Raw genomic sequence first — 22,565 nt, forward strand, 5'->3', positions numbered from 1 at the left:
CAACACAAATTATTGTCCATTACTACATTGTCAGATCAAGCACTTATTATCTGTGTTCGCTATCGGACCGGCAAATATGCGTTGCTTTGACCAAAAAAAAAAAAAAAGAACAACAAAAAAACAGACAAACAAAAAACAGAACAACAAAAAAACAGACAAACAAAAACCAAAAAAAAAAACCCCCAAAAAAACAAAAACAAACCAAAAGCAAAATCCAAATCAGGATCAGCATTGCGACTTTGGCCTCATTAATAGATATAAAATTGATAGCAGATATGTGCAAGGACAATAGCTTATTATTCCACCCCTCCCATTTTTGAAAAACCCTATCACTTCTTAGTAAATACGTAGGTCTAATCGTTGAAAATTGCTTTGATTGCGTTGGATAAACATGTTATTCAACGATTACAGAATATTTTCGCACATTTTATTAGATTTGAAATTAGGTGTAAAAGACAGTTGATTAGCAATTATAAATAATCTTTCGGTGACATGAATACACATCCAATGTTTTTCTTTTTGGGGTCAAATTGTCATTCAAGCAGAAGGAGAAAGATACAAATTATGGTGAATAGAAGTACTGATACCATACCATTTGTGTCATGGTCGAAAATGAGTGTTAAGAGCTACTCGACCATGCATAAAAGAAAGATGTGAAGAATAAGGCCCCCAGAATTTACTAGTTACTTTAAAATGAAGAACAAATATCGATTTTTTAAAGATGATATAAAAAGAAAGATGAAATTTAATTAAATGAGTCTTCTGATGAATAATGGTGATTACAGTTACAAATAGGGGTTCCACTTCCAGTTGAGAAGGGTTGTAGTTATTCCTCCGACGGGCTCAGGCTTGATTCATTCTCGACAGTGATTGAACTGGCAAAGGCAAAAGCTCCGGCGTCTTGATCGTGGAAATCAAAATTAATCAAGTATTCCACAAAGTCCCGAATGCGAAAGATAAAAATCTTTTTAATTTAAAATATTATATATATAATATTTTTAATAATAAATTTTAATATATATATATATATACATATACCTACCTCCTCCGTGTTTTAAGTGAAAGAGCTATACAGGTTCAGACCCCACTATACCTCTGTTTTGTCACTACAAAAAAGCTTTTGATAGAGTACGCCACGAAGAAATACTAAAACAACTGCACTCCATTGGCGCTGATGAGAAAGACCTCAGACTCATGCAAACATTATACTACACCCAGCAGGCATCTATCAAAATCGGAAACTCTACAGGAAATTCCATTCCTATTAAGAAAGGAGTCCGTCAAGGGTGTGTTGCCTCACCAGATCTGTTTAATCTATACCAAGAAACAATCATGAGGGGCATAGCTAATATGGAGGGAATAAAAGTAGGAGGTCACAACATAAATAATATAAGATACGCAGACGATACGGTACTCATTGCAACATCAGAAATCCAACTTCAAAAGATTGTTGACAAAGTGGTAGTAGATAGTGAAGCCAAGGGAATGGAAGTGAATATCACCAAAACGGAATGCATGGTAATACAGAAAAACCCGAAAACAACAACACCTGCAATATAACGATTCACGGCGAGCAACTTACCAACGTAGAAAGTTTTAAATACCTAGGTTCAATAGTGACAACAGATGGAAGATGTAACCGAGACATACGAGCAAGAATAACTCAAGCCAAACAGGCCTTCATGGACCTGGGAAACATTTTGAAAAACAAACAGATGTCGTTCGGGATTAGATTCCGAGTCTTGAAGTGCTACGTGTGGCCAATCTTGTTATACGGATGCGAAAGCTGGACTACAGATGCAGAAACACAAAAGAACATTGAAGCTTTTGAAATGTGGTGCTTGAGAAGGATGCAGAGAATATCGTATACTGCACACAAAACGAACGAAGAAGTGCTAAAACAAACATACCAACAAAGGAAACTAATGCCCTTAATAGCGGATCGACAACTATCCTTTTTGGACACATAGTAAGGAAAGATAAGAATGAATACCTGGCAAGTTGTGGAAAAATACCTGGTAAACGCGCCCGGGGGAGACAAAGAAAAACACTCATAGACCAACTGAAGGGCTTCACCAACCTAACAATCCAAGAGCTGTTTGAAAAAGCAAGAGAACAGGAGGAATGGAGAGAGATAATTCATGCAGTATCCGAAGCCTGGACCAGGCATGGAACCTAGAAGAAGAAGATATATATATATACACATATATATATATGTGTGTGTGTGTGTGTGTGTGTGTGTTTGTGTGTTTATGAGTGTTGGTGGGTACTCGTAGGAACGAAAGTGCTCGATAATGATGGTAAGAGCTAATATAGAATGCAAATTGTCACTCACATTTTTTGTGCTCACAAAAAATGTGAGTGACAATTTGCATTATATATATATTATAGAGAGAAGTGATTGAGGAAGATTAGACCTATCAGCTTTTATAATAAGTGGCTACGTGACAGATGGTAGAACGAAAAGTATTCACTAATTTGAAATTAATTCAAAGAGAAGGCTATTAAAGGAAAGATGATCTAATATTAGAAGGTAAAGTTTTTCTAAGCCTACCGAAATATAACTGGAGTGAGATGAATTCAGTTCTTACTAAATTACAACTTTAATAAAATAAATGTGAATAACCGTTACTGTGACAATTTGGTTACAAAACATCTAATAATCTTACTTGTCGGCATGGAATAAACGTATTCTTTCTCTTCTTGGTATTATTAAACTCGTAATATTGTTATCGTGCACTAACACATACTCGCAAGCTCGTTGTGTTAGTGGGCACGATAAAAATAACTCGTTTAATAAATACAAAGAGATAAAAGAATCGTATATTATACCTCATTGGGTTTTGGGGAAATCCCGATTTTACTGTAGCATAATAATAGTAAAAAATATTATGAGACGTCTTTATTATTCTTTTTTTTTTTTTTTAAACGTCCGTCGAACATCTTGTTATGATGTAAATCTGTGGCCTCAATGAAGTCCGAGGCGCATCGCTACAACTACTCTCTTGGTGAAAACGGGGTTATAAATATGTATAGAAATACTTAGAAGAACTCTTGATTTGAAAGAATTTCATGTTCATTGTTAATTTTTATTTTCTTTCTTTTTTCTTTCTCTTTTTCAGGCGTCATCTCAAGAACTGGCTCCATCGAGGGCAGAGGATTATGTGAGTTCTCGTTGTAATATAAAGGCCTATCACTCAAATTATCTCTCTGTACTCAGGTATAAAATGAGCACCTGGCCGGTCACGTTGTTGTTTGTCCCTATCGATCAAACAAAGAAAATTGTCTCAAAGCAGTTTTACGTATTTCGGAATCAGCTTGGTGTTGGAAAGTGAATTTATAGTTGAAATGAAATGGACGTCAATCAGCTTTGTTATTGTTTTTAGACAGCCATTTCAATGATTAGTTCTCAGCAGATTCTACCAATCAGACTATAAAACATTTAAGGTTACGCATAGTTTTATGCCTTGGTACGTTATATCCGCCTTGCGGATATTATGAGTATTTTATCTAAACACATAGCATCAATAGCCAAAAATATCAAACTTGGATTTAATGATTTTTATTTATTACGATGGAGAATAAATACAATGTCTTAATTAAAAAAAACATATTGATGATTATGCTGTTATTTTTTTTTTGTTGAAAACTCACAACATCCGCCAGCCGGATAAAAATTACCAAAAATACATAAAACTATTTCAATGTTTATAAGTCTAATACTATATAGTTAGAACTACTCACGATCAATAACAAAGAGCTGAGTGACCTCAATTTCGTTCCTTCTATAGTTTTAATTCTAAATTCACAATTCGAGGTCCAGTTCAACCCGACATGATACCGTTTTGAGACGATGGGTCACATTTTATCTGAGCTATCGGGACCCCCGCCTAGACCTCCGCTCTATATAAAGGCTTGTTATTATTATTATTATTATTATTATTATTATTATTATTATTATTATTATTCGTATCATCTATCCTCATCTCAATCATTTTTTAATTTATTATTATTAATTTATTATTATTATAATTATTATTATTATTTTATTATATATTATTATATTTATTTATTATTATTATTATTATATTATTATTATTATTAATTATTATTATTATTATTATTATTATTATTTATTATTATTGTGGTTGTATATTTTCAATAATTAATAACAATGATAAGATCACATTGGCGTTAATTGGGAACATTAAATAAATGGACGAGGACAAATGATAAATGATTAATATCAGGTGGGTTGTATTGATTATCACATTATAGTCATATACCATATCAAATTTTAAAACAGGTATTTAGTTCATATTAGGTATGCAGGATATATTTTATATCAGTTAGTGTGGCTGTGTGTGGGTTATATTGTGTGTGTGTGTGTGTGTGCGGTGAAGGAAGGGTGGAGGTGTGTGTGTGTGTGTGTGTATTTGTGTGTGGTGAAGGAAGGTTGGTTGGGTGGATGTATGTGAGGGGATGGATGTGTGTGTGTGCGTATATCTGTGTGTGTTGTGGGGGTGGGGGGGGGGGTGGATGTGCGTGTGTATGTCTTTTTTGTACGGTTTTGTTTGCCTTGTAGGTAGTATGACACTTGACACTTGCTTTTGTAGTATGACATATGCCTTGTGGCCCTATGGATAGCTGGTTCGATTCCCGCTGTGTGCGGCACAAAAGTTAAGTCCTTGGAAAAGACTATTTACTCGCAAAAGTCTCTCATCGCGCTCAGATGCAAGACGATTACCCTGCCGGTAACAGCGTTGTGTCTGTCGAAAATAAATACTTTTTAATATCGCTTTACATGCGCCGTGTGTCTCGTCCTACATGTCAAAGGTTGCTTTTGGCTTGGAACCCCTTTTAAAGATTTTGAGCACGTTATTTGGATATTACGGTATCATATAGGTAGTTCGAAGTTGACGTCACTCAGGCCTTTGTTATCGTTTTTTGCCACCCGCGTTTATGGGTAATTCTCACTAAACTGTATTAATCTGACTATAAACGATCATGGTTACACACTGTTTTGTGTGTTGGTCCGTTATACTTCCGGATGGCAATGTTGTGAACTCCTTAGCCAAGCGCATACTATCTATAAAAGCTATTATTTTTGTTTGCATGCGTATTTATTTGTGTGTGTGTGTGTGTGTGTTGTGTGTGTGTGTGTGTGTGTGTTGCGGTTGGGGTGGAGGTAGGGTGGGGTATGTTGTTGTGTATATTGGTAGCGATTTGAAATAGTCTAGCCCTCATTATAATAAACTCCGTTCTTGATTCCTACTTATTATCATGTACCAGTTTTCGTAACGTTGTGCAGTGTGCAGCTAGTATCTGTATATTCTATTACGATTATGTAAATTGATTATCACTTCATCGTATATAATATGATGATGATAATTTTCCGCATTATTTTTGGTGACACTTGCGTTTTTATGACGTCAGCCTAGACAGACTAGGACCACATGTCAAAAGTGACACAAGATCAGTGATGACCTTGGATGAGTAGATGTTGAGCAGAGGCTTGGGTTCCCCACCCAAAATAAAAATACAATAAAATAAAATAAATTCATAACGCACTCTGTCAGAGGAGCCTTACTAACTACCTCTCTCTCTCTCTCTCTCTCTCTCTCTCTCTCTCTCTCTCTCTCTCCTCTCTCTCTATCTCTCTCTGTGTGTGTGTGTGTGTGTGTGTGTTTCTAGAAGTTTATTATATTACTGTGTTGATGCACATGATCTGAAGACTTCCTAGTGAATTGCTAGAGCGCACAACAAATACAATCTAATTATTATTTCGACCCCCAATTCAGGTACTTTCATTTTTTTTCTTTGGGCAAGATTATTTACCCCCAATTTGCTCACTTGGACAGCATGGGTGATTCTTATTGACATCAGACATCTTGTTTGATGAATTATCTATATTCCTTCCTGTAATGCCTAGGATACGATATCTTATGATGTCGTGGCGGAAGGGGATAGGATCATTTTTAACCTTGACATCGTAATAAATGTCATTTTTTATTGGAGTTGGCCCAATCCATCGATACATTTTCCTTATTTATGACAAATTGCCATTATCACCACTGGTGCGTCTAATGTGTATATTATTATGTGTACGCTTATGTGTGTTGCATTTTTGAGTGCATATTTGTGTGTTTATGAGTGTTTTTTTTATGTAAATGTGTATGTACGATTGCGCGTGTCATTGTGTTCCTAAACGTAGTGCGCGAGTTAATCTGCTATCTGTTTCATTCAGCGAATTTCTATTTGCATGAGGAGTAGACCTTGATTTCAGTCAGGTATGCCAAATGCCCGGTCTTTCCTGATTTTACCGGGAGGGGGGGGGGGGGGGGGTCACATTCCAGTTCACACCTAAGCAGTTTTTCCTGTCTCCGTGAAGGCCACTGAAGATCCTTCTTCTCAGGACAGAAATGATATTATTTGAATGAAAGCAACAAAGGTCCCATATACTTGCAAAGGAAAGTAAAGAGTCAAGAGAGATGTTTTTGTTTGTTCATTTACAAGGTTTGTTTTAGGTGGGATGTGATGAATAATAAAATTTTAAAAATCCCTTTATTCATCCCTGAGGGGAAATTTTAGGATCTATTCCAAGGGAAGACTGGAATAACCCAGGCGTCTGCCGCAGTGCAGCGCCGCAAAAGTGAGCTAAGGCTAGGTGACTTGCTCAAGGCCACGCAGTGACGGGTAGTCGAACTCGGTACCTTTCGGGTACGAAGCAAAGACCGTACCATTGAGCTACGCTCATTTATTTGCAGATTTGGCATCCGTAATCTCAGAGTAAATACAGTCCCAGACTGTTATCCCGGCGGGGTTTTTTGTTTGTTTGTTTTTAATCATGCTCAATATTTAAAATGCGCTATTCAAGTCTACTTATTCATTTTCCAAAATGTAAAGGTCAGAATGAGTTCGATCCCCTCCGCGTGAGATAAATACAGTGTAGTCCGTCATTCGCAAGGAAGATGGAGTCGGAGTTTACTCCTGTTTTTGTTCCGCTAAATTGCTTGCTACCCTGTAGAAAGGAGGCTATGTTGGGCTATCGCAAACTACTTTTCACTATGCACACACACACACACACACACACATATATATATATATATATATATATATATATATATATATATATACATATATATATACATATATATATATATACTCACATTCTATCACCGTACTCAGGTGTAAAATGAGTATCTGGCCGTTAACAGCGTTGTTAACGTCCGAAAAAGAAATTGTAATATCGCAAACAGGCGTCATGTCTCGTCATACATGTCGAGGGTTGCTGGTGGCTATGGTCTCCTTGTAAATCGCTTTGATCACGTTTAGTGAATATTGCTCTATATAAAATCCTAAGTTTTTGTTTGTTTGTTTTCTTTTTGTTTTGTTTTGTTTTTATTTTTTTACTGTCCATAGCTTTATTGTTTCAGTGTGACATAGCTAAATCGCCTTTGTTTCCAACGCAATAGATAGCATGCGCTTGGCTAAAAACTCACACCATTGCAATCCGGAAATATAACGGACCAACACACAAAACTATGTGTAATCTTGGTCGTTTATACTCTGGTTAATACAGTTTAGTGAGAATTACTCATAAACGCGGATGGAAAAAAAAAACAATAACAAAGACCCGAGTGACGTCATCTTCATTTTATCTTTAGGTAGAACAAGTCCCCTTCCCGAGCTGACGCCTGGGTTATTCCTAGTCTTTCCTTTGAAAATAGACCCTGAAAAAAAATATCACTGAGGACGAATAAAGGGAAGATTTATTTATTTGTTTATTTATTTTATATATACTATTTGCTCAATATCCACTTAACATGTTTTATTGTTGTGTCCTTTCAGTACAAGAACGACATCGTAGATTGGGACAAGCCGATCCTCCACCAAATACCGGGGCTGGGCGAGAAGTACTTCGACTGGGCCCACGAGCCCGTGGATCGATCCCTCCGCCTGTTCGAGTCGGACTTCGTCGAGTACTTTTCCAAGGCCTCTTGGTACGTCGTGCCCATCATCTGGCTACCCCTGTGCCTCTTCATGTTGTGGACCTCATTCTTCCATCTCTCCAAGTCGCCCGTGTTGTTCTGGTCTCACGAAGCAGACGAAGCATTCCGTAAGTGTGGGTTATAAGATAAATTAATTATAGAATGATAGATTGCTTGATGACTGATTACATGAATCAAACTCGGCTATGTGGTCTTGTGGTATGACACTCGCTTTCGGATCGGAAGGTCCTGGGTTCGAGCCTCTCTCGGCGCATAGTTGAGTCCTTGGAGAAGGCTCTTTACTCACAATCTCTCACCGCACTCAGGTGTAAAATGAGTACCTGTTAACAGCGTTGTCTCTGTCCGAAAAAATTATAACATCGCCTAACAGGCGTCATGTTCCGTCCTTAATGTTAAATGCTGCTGTTGGCCAGGGACCCATTGTAAAGCGCTTTGAGCATATTTAGTGGATATTGCTCTATATAAAAGCTGAATTTAAATTTAAACTCATCGCCCCAAGTTGGTATTACGTCAGAGTATATATAACAATATGCTAAAAATAGATTCTGAAGCCAAAATAATTAGACCCCACAATTGTTTTTTTATTCTTCATTATAAAGACCATATTAGATCTACATTTTCTGAATAGACGCAACATGTTCTGTAAAAAAGAAAACGATAATTTTTTTTTAGTATTGTGTATATATAAGGCAATATTCACTACAGTGCTTAACCCTCTCCTTACCACCTACAGCAAAATCGTCACATTTGTTAGGACACAATATATATTTTTTCTTATTCAGATTTATTTTGCGCACCACAATGATCTTTGTTTAATTAATAAGAACATAAAAGTTGTTTTGTAGAGAGATTGTTTTGAGTTTTAAAAACCAATTTTTCTGCTGGGTAAGCCTGCCATTTTGGGAAAATACTGAAAATGGTCGGTAAGGAGAGAGGTAAATCGCACTGCAAAGGGTCCCTAGCGAGCCAATAGCAACACTTAACATGCAGGATAAGATAAAACTTAATAACACTTGATATGCAATATTATCATTTTTTTTTCCCCCAAACAAAAACGGCTGTTAACGGCCAAGTAATCATTTTACACCTGAGCACGGTGAGAGAATGTGAATAAACAGCCTTTTCTAAGGACTCGGCTAAGCACCGCTCAGAGCTGGACTGGAATCTCGGACCTTCCGGTCTGAAGGCAAGTCTCATACCACAAGGCTACATAGCCGCACAGATTATTTAGACCTACAATCCATATTTTCAGCTAGTTCAATCAGAAATGACGAAGGAAGATAATTCAAATATTACTTTTTTGCATGAAATCTTACATAGGTTATCCCCCTTTACTTATTTGTATCAAATTCCACGTTTCCAATTATTTTTAATGTGTAGGTATACATTTTTTGGGGGACACCCTGTAATGATGCTAATCGAAATTTTACCTTTTCTCTCCCTTTTTAAATCTCTTTATGTAGAATATAGTGTGTTGTGCATTCCCGTCATGTTTTCTAGTGGGATTTTGTTCTGGACGTTGATGGAGTACCTGATCCATCGCTGGATGTTCCACCTTCGACCTCCTTCCAATTGGCCCTCTCTCATTCTCATGCATTTCATCCTTCACGGCCAACATCACAAGGTAATGATAAGGATGATGGTGATGATAATGATTATAAATTACACCCCCCATAGCCTGTTTTTTATTTACTGGATAATCTGCGCTTAGCAAATGTGCATCATCATCATTATTATTATTATTATTAGTAGTAGTAGTAGTAGTAGTAGTAGTAGTAGTAGTAGTAGTAGTAGTAGTAGTAGTAGTAGTAGTAGTAGTAGTAGTAGTAGTATATTTATTTTTTATTATTATTATTTTTAAAAATATTATTATTATTATATTATTATTATTATTATTATTATTATTATTATTATTATTATTATTATTATTATTATTATTATTAGTGTTATTATTATTATTATTATTATTATTATTATTATTATTATTATTATTATTATTATTATTATTATAATGATAATGTCAATGATAAATCTTTATTGTCTACAATATGGAAGTTCTTGCTTGAACAGATGTGATAAACATTTAGATGTGTGAATATTATACGATTCTTACACTCTTGCTTTTTGGAATTGTGGGCATGTTCCCATCTCCTACTGTTGTACCAGCTTGCCAGTGCGCATTGGGAACAAAGTTCAAATTCCAAAACGCTAGAGTGTAAGAAATCGTGTATTCTACCCCTCAATCAATTCTGATTTCGTTTTCTCTGAATAAAAGACATTAACAAAATTACTTTTAAATGATATTTATTTCTTGAAATCTAATTTTAGTGAAATTTAATGCTAGATAATCTGAAAAATCATTATTGTAAACTTGATATCATTACGCATGACTATTGTAGGGTGAGGGTTTGAATAATATATAATAATAAAGATAGATGTGGTGACTTTCACAACCTGTATAGTAAAATAAAGGGAGTAAAAAGGACTCTTATTAAAGATACAACACAAGATAAACGATGTTTCAGCCTTTGGCATTTTTCAGGTAAACAGAATAAATTCAGGTTTACCTGAAAAATGTCAAAGGCTGAAACGTCGTTTACTTTGTGTTATATCGTTTATAAGAGTCATTTTTATTCCCTTTATTTTACTATACATTTTATTTATTGACTCATTTAGGTGCGTCTAGATTTCAAACTTCCAAGTCGCAAACCATTCAGAGAAAATAACTTTTTTTCTGTCATCTATCTCGTGACTAAAAGAAGAAAACACTTGTCTTGTTTACGTGACACAACAATACCCCGAGTGTCCTGAAACATCAATTTAACTCTCACCTTACTTCTCATTTTCAGTTGTTTTTTTTTTTAATGGCAGGCTCACCCAGAAGAAAAATTGATTTTTTAAACTAAACATTCTATCATTCTTCAAAGTTTGTGATGTACAAAAAAATCTGAATAAGAAAAAATTTATATTGTATTGTAACAATAAATGTGAATATTTTGCCATAGGTGGTAAGGAGAGGGTTAACTATCGTATTCTTCAAAGTTTGTGATGTACAAAAAAATCTGAATAAGAAAAAATTTATATTGTATTGTAACAATAAATGTGAATATTTTGCCATAGGTGGTAAGGAGAGGGTTAACTATTGTACTCTGGGAAACTTCGTATTTCAAAATTTGGCTAGAAAACTTGTCCTTCAAATATCAATTTATTCGTCATCTTGGAAAAAGAAACCTTTCAAACCTGGAACCTCGTGAGTTATTCCTTTATTCCCAGGTTTGAGAGATTTTTGTCAAGATGAGGGTCATTTAAATCGATGGATATTTGAAGGACGAGTTTTCTGGCCAAATTTTTAAATACGAGTTTTTTCTAGAGTACGGCAGTTCACTGGTTAAGGTATTGAGTAGATTGTTTGAGCAGGACACCCAATTTACTCTGAAGAACGACCACATATGTGACAAATCATCACATAACAGTATTATGTTGGGATGAATTGGGCCTCGAATTGTAAATTTAGAATTAAAATTATAAAAAATACGAACCTTAAGGTTTTTGAAATGCAAGAAATTATTTTTATTCTCCACCATAACAAATTAAACCCCCCCCCCCCCCCTCCCCCAGTTTAATATTTTTGGCTGTAAATTCACTTTCCAACACCAAGTTGATCCCGACATATGTAATACTGCTTTGAGATGGCAGGTCACATAATATGCTCAGTATTGATTCTATGCATGCATTAAGCTAAAATGCTCACAACATTCTCCAGTTGGAAATAATGTACCAACACACAATACTATGTGTAACGATAAAGGGTTTTAGTCTGATTGATATGATTTAGTAAGAACCAATCATTAAAATGGCTGTCAAAAAAAAAAATCAACAAAGAGCTGAGTTAGTGACGTCGATTTCATTCCATCTATCAAACAAAATAAACAATCATTTACTTTTCTAACGACATATGTCTATGGGTTTTTTTTTTTTTTTTTTTTACATTTCAGTCTCCTATGGACTCGGAGCGGTTAGTGTTCCCCCCAGTGCCTGCATCGTGCTTCGCATTACTTTTCTACTCTCTATGCATCGGGTTGTTTCCCCCTGGTATTGCAGAGGCCGCATTTGCCGGGATCATATTCGGGTACCTCATGTACGACATGACCCATTACTACGTCCATCACGGCAAACCTTTTTTCAGTTATTTCCAGCGATTGAAAACTTACCATGCTCTACACCATTATGAACATCAAGAGCTTGGTGAGCCTATTGAATTCATATCATCTCTCTCTCTCTCTCTCTCTCTCTCTCTCTCTCTCTCTCTCTCTCTCTCTCTCTCTCTCTCTATATATATATATATATATATATATATATATATATATACTATATATATATATATATATATATATATATAATATTTGAATTACTATTGACTCCTACAGATGTTTAATGCCTTTTACCCCGAAGATTGCCCAAAGTAAAATGCATGAAACAGATCTGTAGGAGTCTATAGTAATTCAAATATTTTATTTATGTATATTAACCATTCCTATAATAAAAAAGTCGAGCACTTTTATGTTGTGGTTTTTATTTACATATCTCTCCCTCCATTTCACACACCCGCCTCTTTCTTTATCACACACTGTCTATCTATCTATCTATCTATCTATCTATCTATCTATCTATCTATCTATCTATCTATCTATCTATCTATCTATCCATCTATCTATCTATCTATCTATCTATCTATCTATCTATCTATCCATCATCCATCCATCCATCCATCCATCCATCCATCCATCCATCCATCCATCCATCCATCCATCCATCCATCCATCCATCCATCCATCCATCCATCCATCCATCCATCCATCCATCCATCCATCCATCCATCCATCCATCCATCCATCCATCCATCCATCCATCCATCCATCCATCCATCCATCCATCCATCCATCCATCCATCCATCCATCCATCCATCCATCCATCCATCCATCCATCCATCCATCCATCCATCCATCCATCCATCCATCCATCCATCCATTCCATCCATCCATCCATCATCCATCCATCTATCTATCTATCTATCTATCTATCTATCTATCTATCTATCTATCTATCTATCTATCTATCTATCTATCTATCTATCTATCTTATCTATCTAGCTATCTCCGTTTCTTTAGCATCAAACGGACTACAGCAAAAGTTCTAGTCCAATATAATCCAATCCAATCCATACTTTTGCAGTTTCAATTCTGAACCACAATTTACATACCTACATAACACTTTTTTCAGACTCTAGGTTACATGAAATATAAAAGTAGTCCTTCAGAGCCAGTAATTGCTGGAGTTTATCCTAGTTTCTATAGTGTGAAATGGATAATAGAAATTGCTTGCTATCCTTTGGATAAGATGCTAGTCTGTCACAAAATACTTTCCGCCAGAGACCCAGCTACCCAATCACTGCTGGGTGGAAAGGGGGGGGGGGCGGGGGTCAGAAAAAAAATCTCGCCTGTGAATGAGTGCTCTACCAACTGAGCTATCGGGACTCCCACATAATAATATGCAACTGGGAGAGATATTATATGTGTTTATGAAAAAATTATCACATTCTCCTTCACCATCATAAAGGGTCAATTTTTCCCAGTCCGCTTTTTATTTAAAGATTAAGAAAGAAAGAAAATTCCCTTTTTTCATGGCCATGGCTAGCTACCATTTTGGCAGGATGCTAGTATATCGTAAAGTACTTTCCACCAGATATATTAGACCCAGCTACCCATTCACTGCTGGTGGAAGGAATCTTGTTGGCACCCTGGATTGAAATCATTTTTTTTGACTTTAAAAAAAAAAAAATAAAGAATTAAATTCCCTTTATTCGTCCCATTGTTTCTAGGGTCTATTCCAAGGGAAGTCTGGAATAACCCAGGTGTCAGCGGCAGTGCAGCGCCGCAAATTGAGCTAGGGCGAGGTGACTTGCCCAAGGCCACAAAGTGCAGCGGTGGGTGATCGAACTCAGTAACTTTCGGGGGTGAAGCAAAGACTGTACCGCTGAGCCACGCTTTGAGAAGAGCGCTCTACAATTAGTCAATCAGGATCCCCTACATGACTTACTTGACTTTTGAGCATCTCTGTCATCGGACTGGGATGCCTCAGCTGCCTCAGCTGCCTCCACCAGGTCGTGCTCCACCAGGTTTAACCAACATTGTCGATCTGCAGCAATTGTCTGCAGTGCTTAAAGACCCTCAATTGGGTTTGAGATTCAGTCGCTGATCTTCTCCCTACACATGTGCGGCTATGTGGTCTTGTGGTATGACACTCGCTTTCGGATCAGAAGGTCTTGAGATTGAGGTGTAAAATGAGTACCTGGCCGTTGCCAGCATTGTTTCTATCAAAAGAAAAAATTGTAATATCACTTAACAGCCATCATGTTTCTTTATACATGTTATGTATTGCTGTTGGTCAGGGACCCATTGGAAAGCGCTTTGAGCACATTTAGTGGATATTACGCTAGATAAAAGCTCAATTGGAATATCCTATATTTTTAAAATTAAAATTATGTAAAATCCTGGTTTTGAATATTATTCATTTTTCTTCAATCACAGGATTTGGAATATCATCTAAATTATGGGATTACCCATTTGGAACTCTTATTCCTGCAGAAAACAAAGAAAAGTCTTCATGATACGGAAAAGCCACCTGGTTATTTTCATATTTCATATCAATTATTTATTAATTGTAGAACGATTTTATATAATTTTTTATACAATTCCATTTCCACATATAGATTATTTTTTTCATTACTTATTAACACTGATGAATCTTTAATGTTGTTTTTTTAAGAAAAGAAAAAAAAAACTACTTGTACAGCTGTTAACTTGGAAAATGAATGATTATTTGTAAAAAAAAAAAAAAAAAAAAAAAAGATGGCATCAGATTTTAACAATACATGTCTGTTTAAACACGCTATGCAATGTGTAATGAACACATGGGCATTGGAATAATATACATAATTGATTGAAATTTAAAATGGATGCAATATGTATTTGTTGATATATTCATTATTTCAGTTCACTTACTGTAATGATGTTCAGTAACATCCCCTATCGATTTCCAGACAAATTATTAGAAAGAACTAAAGTTTGCAGATATTCAGTACTACTTGTACTAGACATGTGATGTTCAATATCAGTACAAGTACTCGCTACTGGTTATTGGATATCCGTGCATATTAAACAGGTATAAATTGTTTTACAAAAACCTTATTTAAATGTTTTAAAATGTTAAGAAAATGATAAGAATTCAAATTTAAATTCAAGACAAAATTTAAAAGTTAGCATTTAATTTATTTATTGAAGATCTGAGTCCCTTTTAATGATCTGAGCTGAGCCTCTTTGTTTTGCTCATATATCTCAATTTGATTGATTATTCAACTATCTAATAATAGACACAAAATATGTAAATTAAGAGTTTAATTTATTTATTAAGTTTCTTTGTTATGCTCATAAATCTCAATTTTAATCAAATTTAATGAGACCCGAAATGAAAAATAAATCATTTTAGAAATTATTTTTAGAAATGAATTTTTTGAAAGACTAATCGTTTAATATACATGTTTATTCCTATTTATTACAGTAAAGTCTTTGATCCAAACCTGTTTATTGACTTCAAATAATGTTTTAAGTAATCTAATTGTGTTCTGCTTTCAAAATCAGTTGACGAATGTTGATGAACATTTTAACTTTTTGTTTTGTTTTTGACCTTGCAACAATGAAAAACCACATGCCTTGTGATTTACTTTTGTGATAATTTCATTTTTATTTTTGTTTTTCTAAGTTTCTCATCAAGAAAATAAAAATATCTTAAAATATTTTCCTTTGTGAAACGCATATAATTCAATGTTATCATGTTGCCTACGCAGTTAATCGTAATCATACACTGTATAAAACGTGTTGTTTGATTTGGTATGAAAGTATAAAAGTTGTTTTCATGGTATTATGAATTATTTTATGAAAGGATCAACCAGATGTGGAAATGAAACACATTATAGTCTATTGAATGAAATATTGTTTTTTCCGCATTTAAAGGAAACTGCATTTAATTATTTAATTGAACAAAGTGTGGAAATAAAAGTGTAAATGTCTCACTAATTTTTGTGATTCTGTTATCATTTAAATGCCATATATATCATAATATTATTTGCTCTGTTATTTTTAAAGTTATTGTTATATATAATTAAAATAATGTAACAAATGGTATACTGAGTTAAACCTATTGATTTGAAGGAGGGGGGGGGGGGACGGGATTCTGGTTTGCTCAAACCTGATTGTAGCTATTAAAGAAAATAATTTTACTGTATAGTTCATTGATTATCCGTTCTCTTTTTATTTTTTATTTTTTCTATTTTTGTTTTTCAAGTTTTATTTTTATTTTGAATTACAGCAACATAATAAGTAGATTGCTCTGCAAGATTGATTGAGACTTATGTATAGATTATACGAGCAGAGCTGCCAACTTCCATTTTTCTGCAGGATTTTTCCCACTTTTGAGGTACTTTAAAAAGCTGATTGACCTTAAACCACAATAATTCTGTTGGAGAAGAACATGAGAGGTGGAGGGGGAAGAAAGAAAGAAAGTTTACCGTTTTTAGTAGATTTTATGGAGTCCTGATCAAATAAACAAACAAGACGTTTGTTAGAATGTATCATATGACAATCACCCCGTTTTCAAGGTGCCATTGAACGAGTTAAGAAGAGAAAGCTATTGTATCTTATCTACGGACTTATTGCCATTTGCCTCCTAATCAACCAACTGGGATGCCTTGGCAGCTTCTTTAATTCTATTGATGTATTTCTTCCCTTTATTGGTTTCGATCTTTTGTCAGTGACTGTAGGTCTTTTTCCAAATTTAATTCTTCATGGTTCTAAAGGCACTTCAAGTCTCTGTATACTATTATATGAATGTTTGTTGTTGGTCTGCCTTGACATGACTGTATAAAATTTGCTTGCTGGAATATCATATCTGCTATGCATTAAAGAGTACAATGTAGGGAAATTCCCCATTAACTTATCAACCAAAGTGAATTCTAAGCTGCTTTAACTTCCAGACTGTAAATAAATATAGAACTAAAATCAAGTAGAAAAATACAAGAATAAAGAATTCTTCTGACGATGAATCCTCCTTGACTGGAGATTGAAAGAGCAATGTATGAGCTAAAAGGGTTGGTTTGGACCCCCCCCCCCCCCCCCCCTTAGTCCTCTGATCTATTTTGTTTCCAAGGCCTCAATTTATAAATAAGGGTTTTATTGGTATAAGATGATTTAAGTATAATGTGTAAAATGATAGTGGAAAAATATCAACTATCGTTATATGTCGCAAATGCTCTGAATTTAACCAATTGCTTTGAACAGATTTTGATCCAAAATCTACGTCACCAATACATGGGTGATACTTCAACAATCCACAGCCAGCTTACTATTTTATGAAGCAAACAACATTTTATATTAAATTGTTTTCTAATATGGGTATATTTTAAATGTTTTTTTTTCTTCTCAAATAAGGGTCAGCCTATGATGTGATATTAAGTCATTCGTGGAAGCATGGAAAGGTTTGGAATTTAAAACCCTTTAAACTTACTGGGATTTTTCCTCAAGACCTTTCTTTAGTTCGATATCAGATTGACTTCAAAACGGAGGCATTGCCATTGAGACTTTATAGTTGTCAAGGGAAAAGCTTTAACACAAAATCTTTAAAAAAAGATTTATCCCCCCCCCCCCCCCTTTCTTTTTTTTTTTTTTTTAACATAACATTTCCATTATCAACGCTGATTCAATGATCTTTGTTTGTCTAGAATTTTATTCGCATTTTATTGGTCATATTCACGATATGTGAATCCTCCTTTCTTTTTCTTTGTTTTGTGTTTGTTAAGATGAAATATATTGATGACAATAATGATGACAACAGAGTGTTACTATGGCTTTCTTGTAGTAAATGTAAGCCAAGGAATGTATATGCGGGTGGTTGGATGGGAGCATCACCCTTCAATCATATACCTATGATGTTCGCATGGGTGTACGATCCGATAGTGATGTCGTTTCTTCTTCTCTTTACTAGCCTATCCTGCTTCTTTGGTTTGTGATTGTATTTTTGACAGGGGATATTTTTTTTTCTGTAAATCTTCTGCCTGTTTGTTCTTGGTTATTTATAATTTAGCTTATGATATCTTTAGGTTATAAGCGGGTGGCTGGATGGAAGCATCACCCTTGAATCATATACCTATGATGTTCGCATGGGTGTACGATCCGATAGTGATGTCGTTTCTTCTTCTCTTTACTAGCGTATCCTGCTTCTTTGGTTTGTTATTGTATTTTTGACAGGGGATATTTATTTTTTCTGTAAATCTTCTGCCTGTTTCTTCTTGGTTATTTATAATTTAGCTTATGATATCTTTAGGTTATGATTTTGATTTACATTTGTACTATTTTTGTTAGATTGCTTGTTTTTTTGTTTCAGCGGTCTCTCATATGACCTCAATTGTGTTGGAAGAGACCTAAAGCAACAAACAACAAAGGAATGTATATTGCAAAATGTGGATAGATGACTGACGTTAATGTTAAGTTTTTCTCTTAGCGGTGTATTCTTGAGAGTAAGGAAAATTGAACATTTAACTGAAGTGTTAGAGGCAGTAATAAATATTTTGTAACTGCCAATACATAAATCAAATTGTGTTCCATGTCTTAGAGAAAGTTTGTTTGGTTTTTTTTTTTTTTTTATGGCCTGCTGTGGCAAAGGAAGGAAGCTTCGTTTAGGTGCATTGGGCATGGAGAAATCGTAGGAAATGGGATGATTTATTTATCTATTTACACAAGATTTACCGTATTTATTAACCCAACCATTTTCATTTTATTATTTTGAACGTCATACTTACTACCCAAGTCATAAAAATTTGTAATTGTTAAACTCAAAAGCAATAAATAGATGTTGAACATAATTTTGTTCAAGATAAGCTTTACAATTCATCTCAAATTTTAAAAAAAAAATTTGTATTTTTTTTTTTTTTTTTTTTTTTTTTTGGATAAAATAAATTTGAATTAGAAATGTGTTTTTTTTTTTTGTAGCAAAACGAATGTGACGATTTTTCAATAGTTGGTAAGGAGAGGGTCAGGCAAGTGAGATTGGAAAATATTGTCAAATTATAACTTGTAATAGAATAAAATAACCAAGAATAAAAAGTGCTCAACTACATTTTTGCTTACAATGTCCATGTTTCCTATTTAACTAATCGATGCAATACACTTATACAGTTGTTATTGTTATTATTATTATTATTATTATTATTATTATTATTATTATTATTATTATTATTATTATTATTATTATCAAGCCATTTTCTATCTATCTACCTTGTCCAGAATGCTATGCTGCTAATATATGTGACCAACTGTCTCACACCAATCATTTGTTCTTGCTGAACCTGACAATGAAAATCGAAGTTTAAGTCTAAGCTATGCTTCTATGGAAAAGAGTCGCGTGTAGTTTTTTTGAGCTGCAAAACAGTTAGGTTTCGTAATTCTGATCATGGGAGGAGATGGGAGTCTTTTGATCTACCGTGTTGGGCAGGAACGTCAATGTTGTATTTCTTCATTCCATTTATATTTCCTTTTCCAGATTGCTCTCTGTCTTTGTCTTTGAATGGGATTACTTGGGGTTTTTTCCTGGCCTTGGCTGGAGTCTTTGGCTGGGAGGGAAACGGTCAAATACACAGTAGTTGTTTATTAGTTTTGAGTGTAATGATATCTCTGTTATTGTTATGTTTTTTTTATGATGCTTTGTGGGATCTTGTACATGTTTCTGAATAAGACTTTTATGAAATGTCAACCTCAATATATATTGATAGTTTACTCATGGAATCTACGTCTGGTCCCTATTTGATCCAGTCTCCTTTGTCTTACTTTTTTTCTCGGTTGCTTTTTGTTGTAACAATGGAATTGGAATTTTTTTTGGGGGGGGGGACAATTTTATCTCCTTCCTTTTCACTGACACACACTGAAGTGACCTAAAATTTTACAAGCACCTTAAAACCCACTAAAACAAACAACACCTATTCAGAGGGGTCCTGATAGCTCAGTTGCTAGAGCACTCGCTACATACGCAAAGTGACTGGAATCATCCCCGACTGAAGTCGAGATTTTTTGTCTGATCTCCCTGTCCACCAAACAATGATTGAATAGCTGGGTCTTTTAGATCTGTGGAAAGTACTTTGCATCCTATCGAAAAGGTAGCAAGCAATTTCTACCAGACCTGCCTACTTGAAAATCTAAAAATTCCTAGTTTTATTTAAAGAGATAAAAATAGTAGTCACTATGGTTAACTTTATAGATCAACAATTTACTCTCACACGGATTATATAACACTTCAAAATCATTTAAATTATGCAGTCTGGTACCAAACTTTCATTTTCATTCAGTTTTAATGACTTTGAGATGCTCATGAATATCTGAAAGTGAAGCCGAAATTTCGTAATACAACCATTTTTTTTTCGTAATAGTAGGTGGGTCTGGGCAAATGTCTGTTTAACGCTATAGAACTGGGTGAGGTTCCTGATCTGTCTTTAGTGGGCAGGGAGGCGCTTACTGTGTCTTCTTTCCCCCTATATTTGTTTTCTAACATGATTTGTCTTAGGATGAGATTGTTTGGTTTTGTCCTGGCCCTGGCCGGATACCCTATCTGGGGGGAAACAGTCGAATGTATAGTTAGAGTTTTGGGATATGATATTTTTTGTTTTGTAAATCATCTCTCTGTTATGCATTGTTTTATGTTTTCTTTACATATAATATATATGATTTGTAAATATTCGAGTGTATTTCTCTTAGTGGGGACTTGTGCTTGTGTCTGGATGAGACTTTGAGGTGATCTCAAACTAAGTATTTTGATAGTGTGCTTTTGGAATCTACATCTGTTTCCTGTTTGAACCAATTCTCCTTTGTCTTACCTTTTCTTGGGTGCTTTAATTGTAATTATTCTATAACTTTCTACTTTCCATTTTTTTCCCCTTTTTACTGGCGCTGATATGACCTTAATGTGTTGCAACCACCGTAAAACCCTAAAACTTACTTACTTACTTATCCGAACCAGCGACCACCTGAGCTCTAGCCCTTCGGTCATGTGCCATGACGTAGAAGTTAGACGTCTTTTGTAGTTGTTCCAGGTGACTATAAAGTGTGTTACTGATGCTTGGATTTGGTGGGAGGAATGTGCATCTCAGGTTAAAACCCTAAAAAACTAAAAACAAACAAACAACGCTATAGAAACTGGGTGAAACTCCGGATCCATGGACTTTATGGCTCTGAAGTACTACTTTATTGTTGTTGTTGTTGTCATCTCGTCACTTGGTTCATCTTGAGATGGTTGGTCACACAAAGGTATAACTTTAAAATTGACTGTGATAATAACCTTTCTATATCCATCATTCCAGAATGCATTCATGATATATATTTAGATTGTAAACATCATGTGTGTGTGTGTGTGTGTGTGTGTGTGTGTGTATGTGATTAATCTTTTTTTTTTTTTAAATTGATGAAGTTATTTTCCTTTTATATCTAATCTAGAGGTATGTGTAAGTCCTTTTTTTTTTAAAGTAAGTTTTGTTTGTGCACATTTTTTGGACATCAAGTTTTAATTGTTTTGCTATTATTTTGAATCATTCGCTTTAAGTCTTGCATATTATGTATTTATTAGATTTTTTTTAGCATACGGGTTGGTTGTTTTTTTTTGGGTTTTTTTTTTTTTGTATTGTTTTGTAACAAGCCTAATACGCACAGTCTGTCCACAATTTGACTATAGCAATTTGCAACGATTTAGCACCTGTCAAAGTAAATAATAAACTAGTAGAAGCTATGAATTGTCAAAGTATCAGTCAAATATGAACATAACAGCTTTTTTGTTGTTGTTGTTGTTGTTGCTTTTTATTTTAAAAAAAGACAATGAGCATTTGCGACTCAGAATCCTTCCACAAACTACAAAAAAATAAACTCAAAAGGTGATACAAACTAAGATTCAGACAGATGAGAGAAACTATCTCTACACGTCCAGTTGGGACAGAATACTGTTTTGATTGTTTTTATTACTATCCTAGCTGAAGATGGGTTTTGAGTCCGGAAAGCTATATATTTAAGTAATTAATTCTTTTTATTTGAAACTGTTTACGCAGATTTGATCATTTCAAAATGTGTTGGTCGTATTATTATTATTATTATTATTATTATTATTATTATTATTATTATTATTATTATTATTATTATTATTATTATTATTATTATTATTATTATTATTACCATCATCATTATTATTATTATTTATCCCGATGGTTATTGAAGTTAAACAATGATTTTTTGGGGTGACAAATTTCTTTGTTGATTATAAGATTAGTTGTTGTCTTTTTTTCTAATAATTTTTCTAAAGATTTTTCATATATTTATTTTCAACAAACAATTCGTAAAAACTTTATTTGAAAAAGGCAAATATCACACAATTTGAATCCATCAACTTTCCAGTAGGCCTCTTTCTCTTTT

The 22,565-nt window shown here is 34.4% G+C and overlaps 1 protein-coding gene and 1 long non-coding RNA gene across 10 annotated transcripts in view; both read left to right on the top strand.

Moving 5' to 3' along the window:
- Positions 1-14,920, top strand: part of LOC144976744 (fatty acid 2-hydroxylase-like) — a 76,050-nt gene extending 61,130 nt beyond the window's left edge. For all 9 annotated transcript variants that reach the window (XM_078921124.1, XM_078921130.1, XM_078921128.1 and 6 more), the window contains exons 3-7: positions 3,123-3,164; positions 7,852-8,119; positions 9,476-9,636; positions 12,008-12,257; positions 14,601-14,920. In XM_078921124.1, coding sequence (XP_078777250.1) covers positions 3,123-3,164; positions 7,852-8,119; positions 9,476-9,636; positions 12,008-12,257; positions 14,601-14,680 — 801 coding nt within the window. In that variant the 3' untranslated portion in view covers positions 14,681-14,920. The remainder of the gene's footprint in view (positions 1-3,122; positions 3,165-7,851; positions 8,120-9,475; positions 9,637-12,007; positions 12,258-14,600) is intronic.
- A 2,397-nt stretch (positions 14,921-17,317) lies between these two features.
- Positions 17,318-18,564, top strand: LOC144976154 (uncharacterized). The gene is made up of 2 exons (XR_013646050.1): positions 17,318-18,223; positions 18,448-18,564. It is a non-coding gene; the product is annotated as an uncharacterized LOC144976154 (long non-coding RNA).
- Positions 18,565-22,565: the final 4,001 nt, after the last annotated feature.

This window comes from Berghia stephanieae, chromosome 7 (assembly GCF_034508935.2).
Source record: "Berghia stephanieae isolate SIO BIC M18660-M18661 chromosome 7, UCSD_Bste_1.3, whole genome shotgun sequence".
In the NCBI taxonomy this organism is placed as follows: Eukaryota; Metazoa; Mollusca; class Gastropoda; order Nudibranchia; family Aeolidiidae; genus Berghia; species Berghia stephanieae.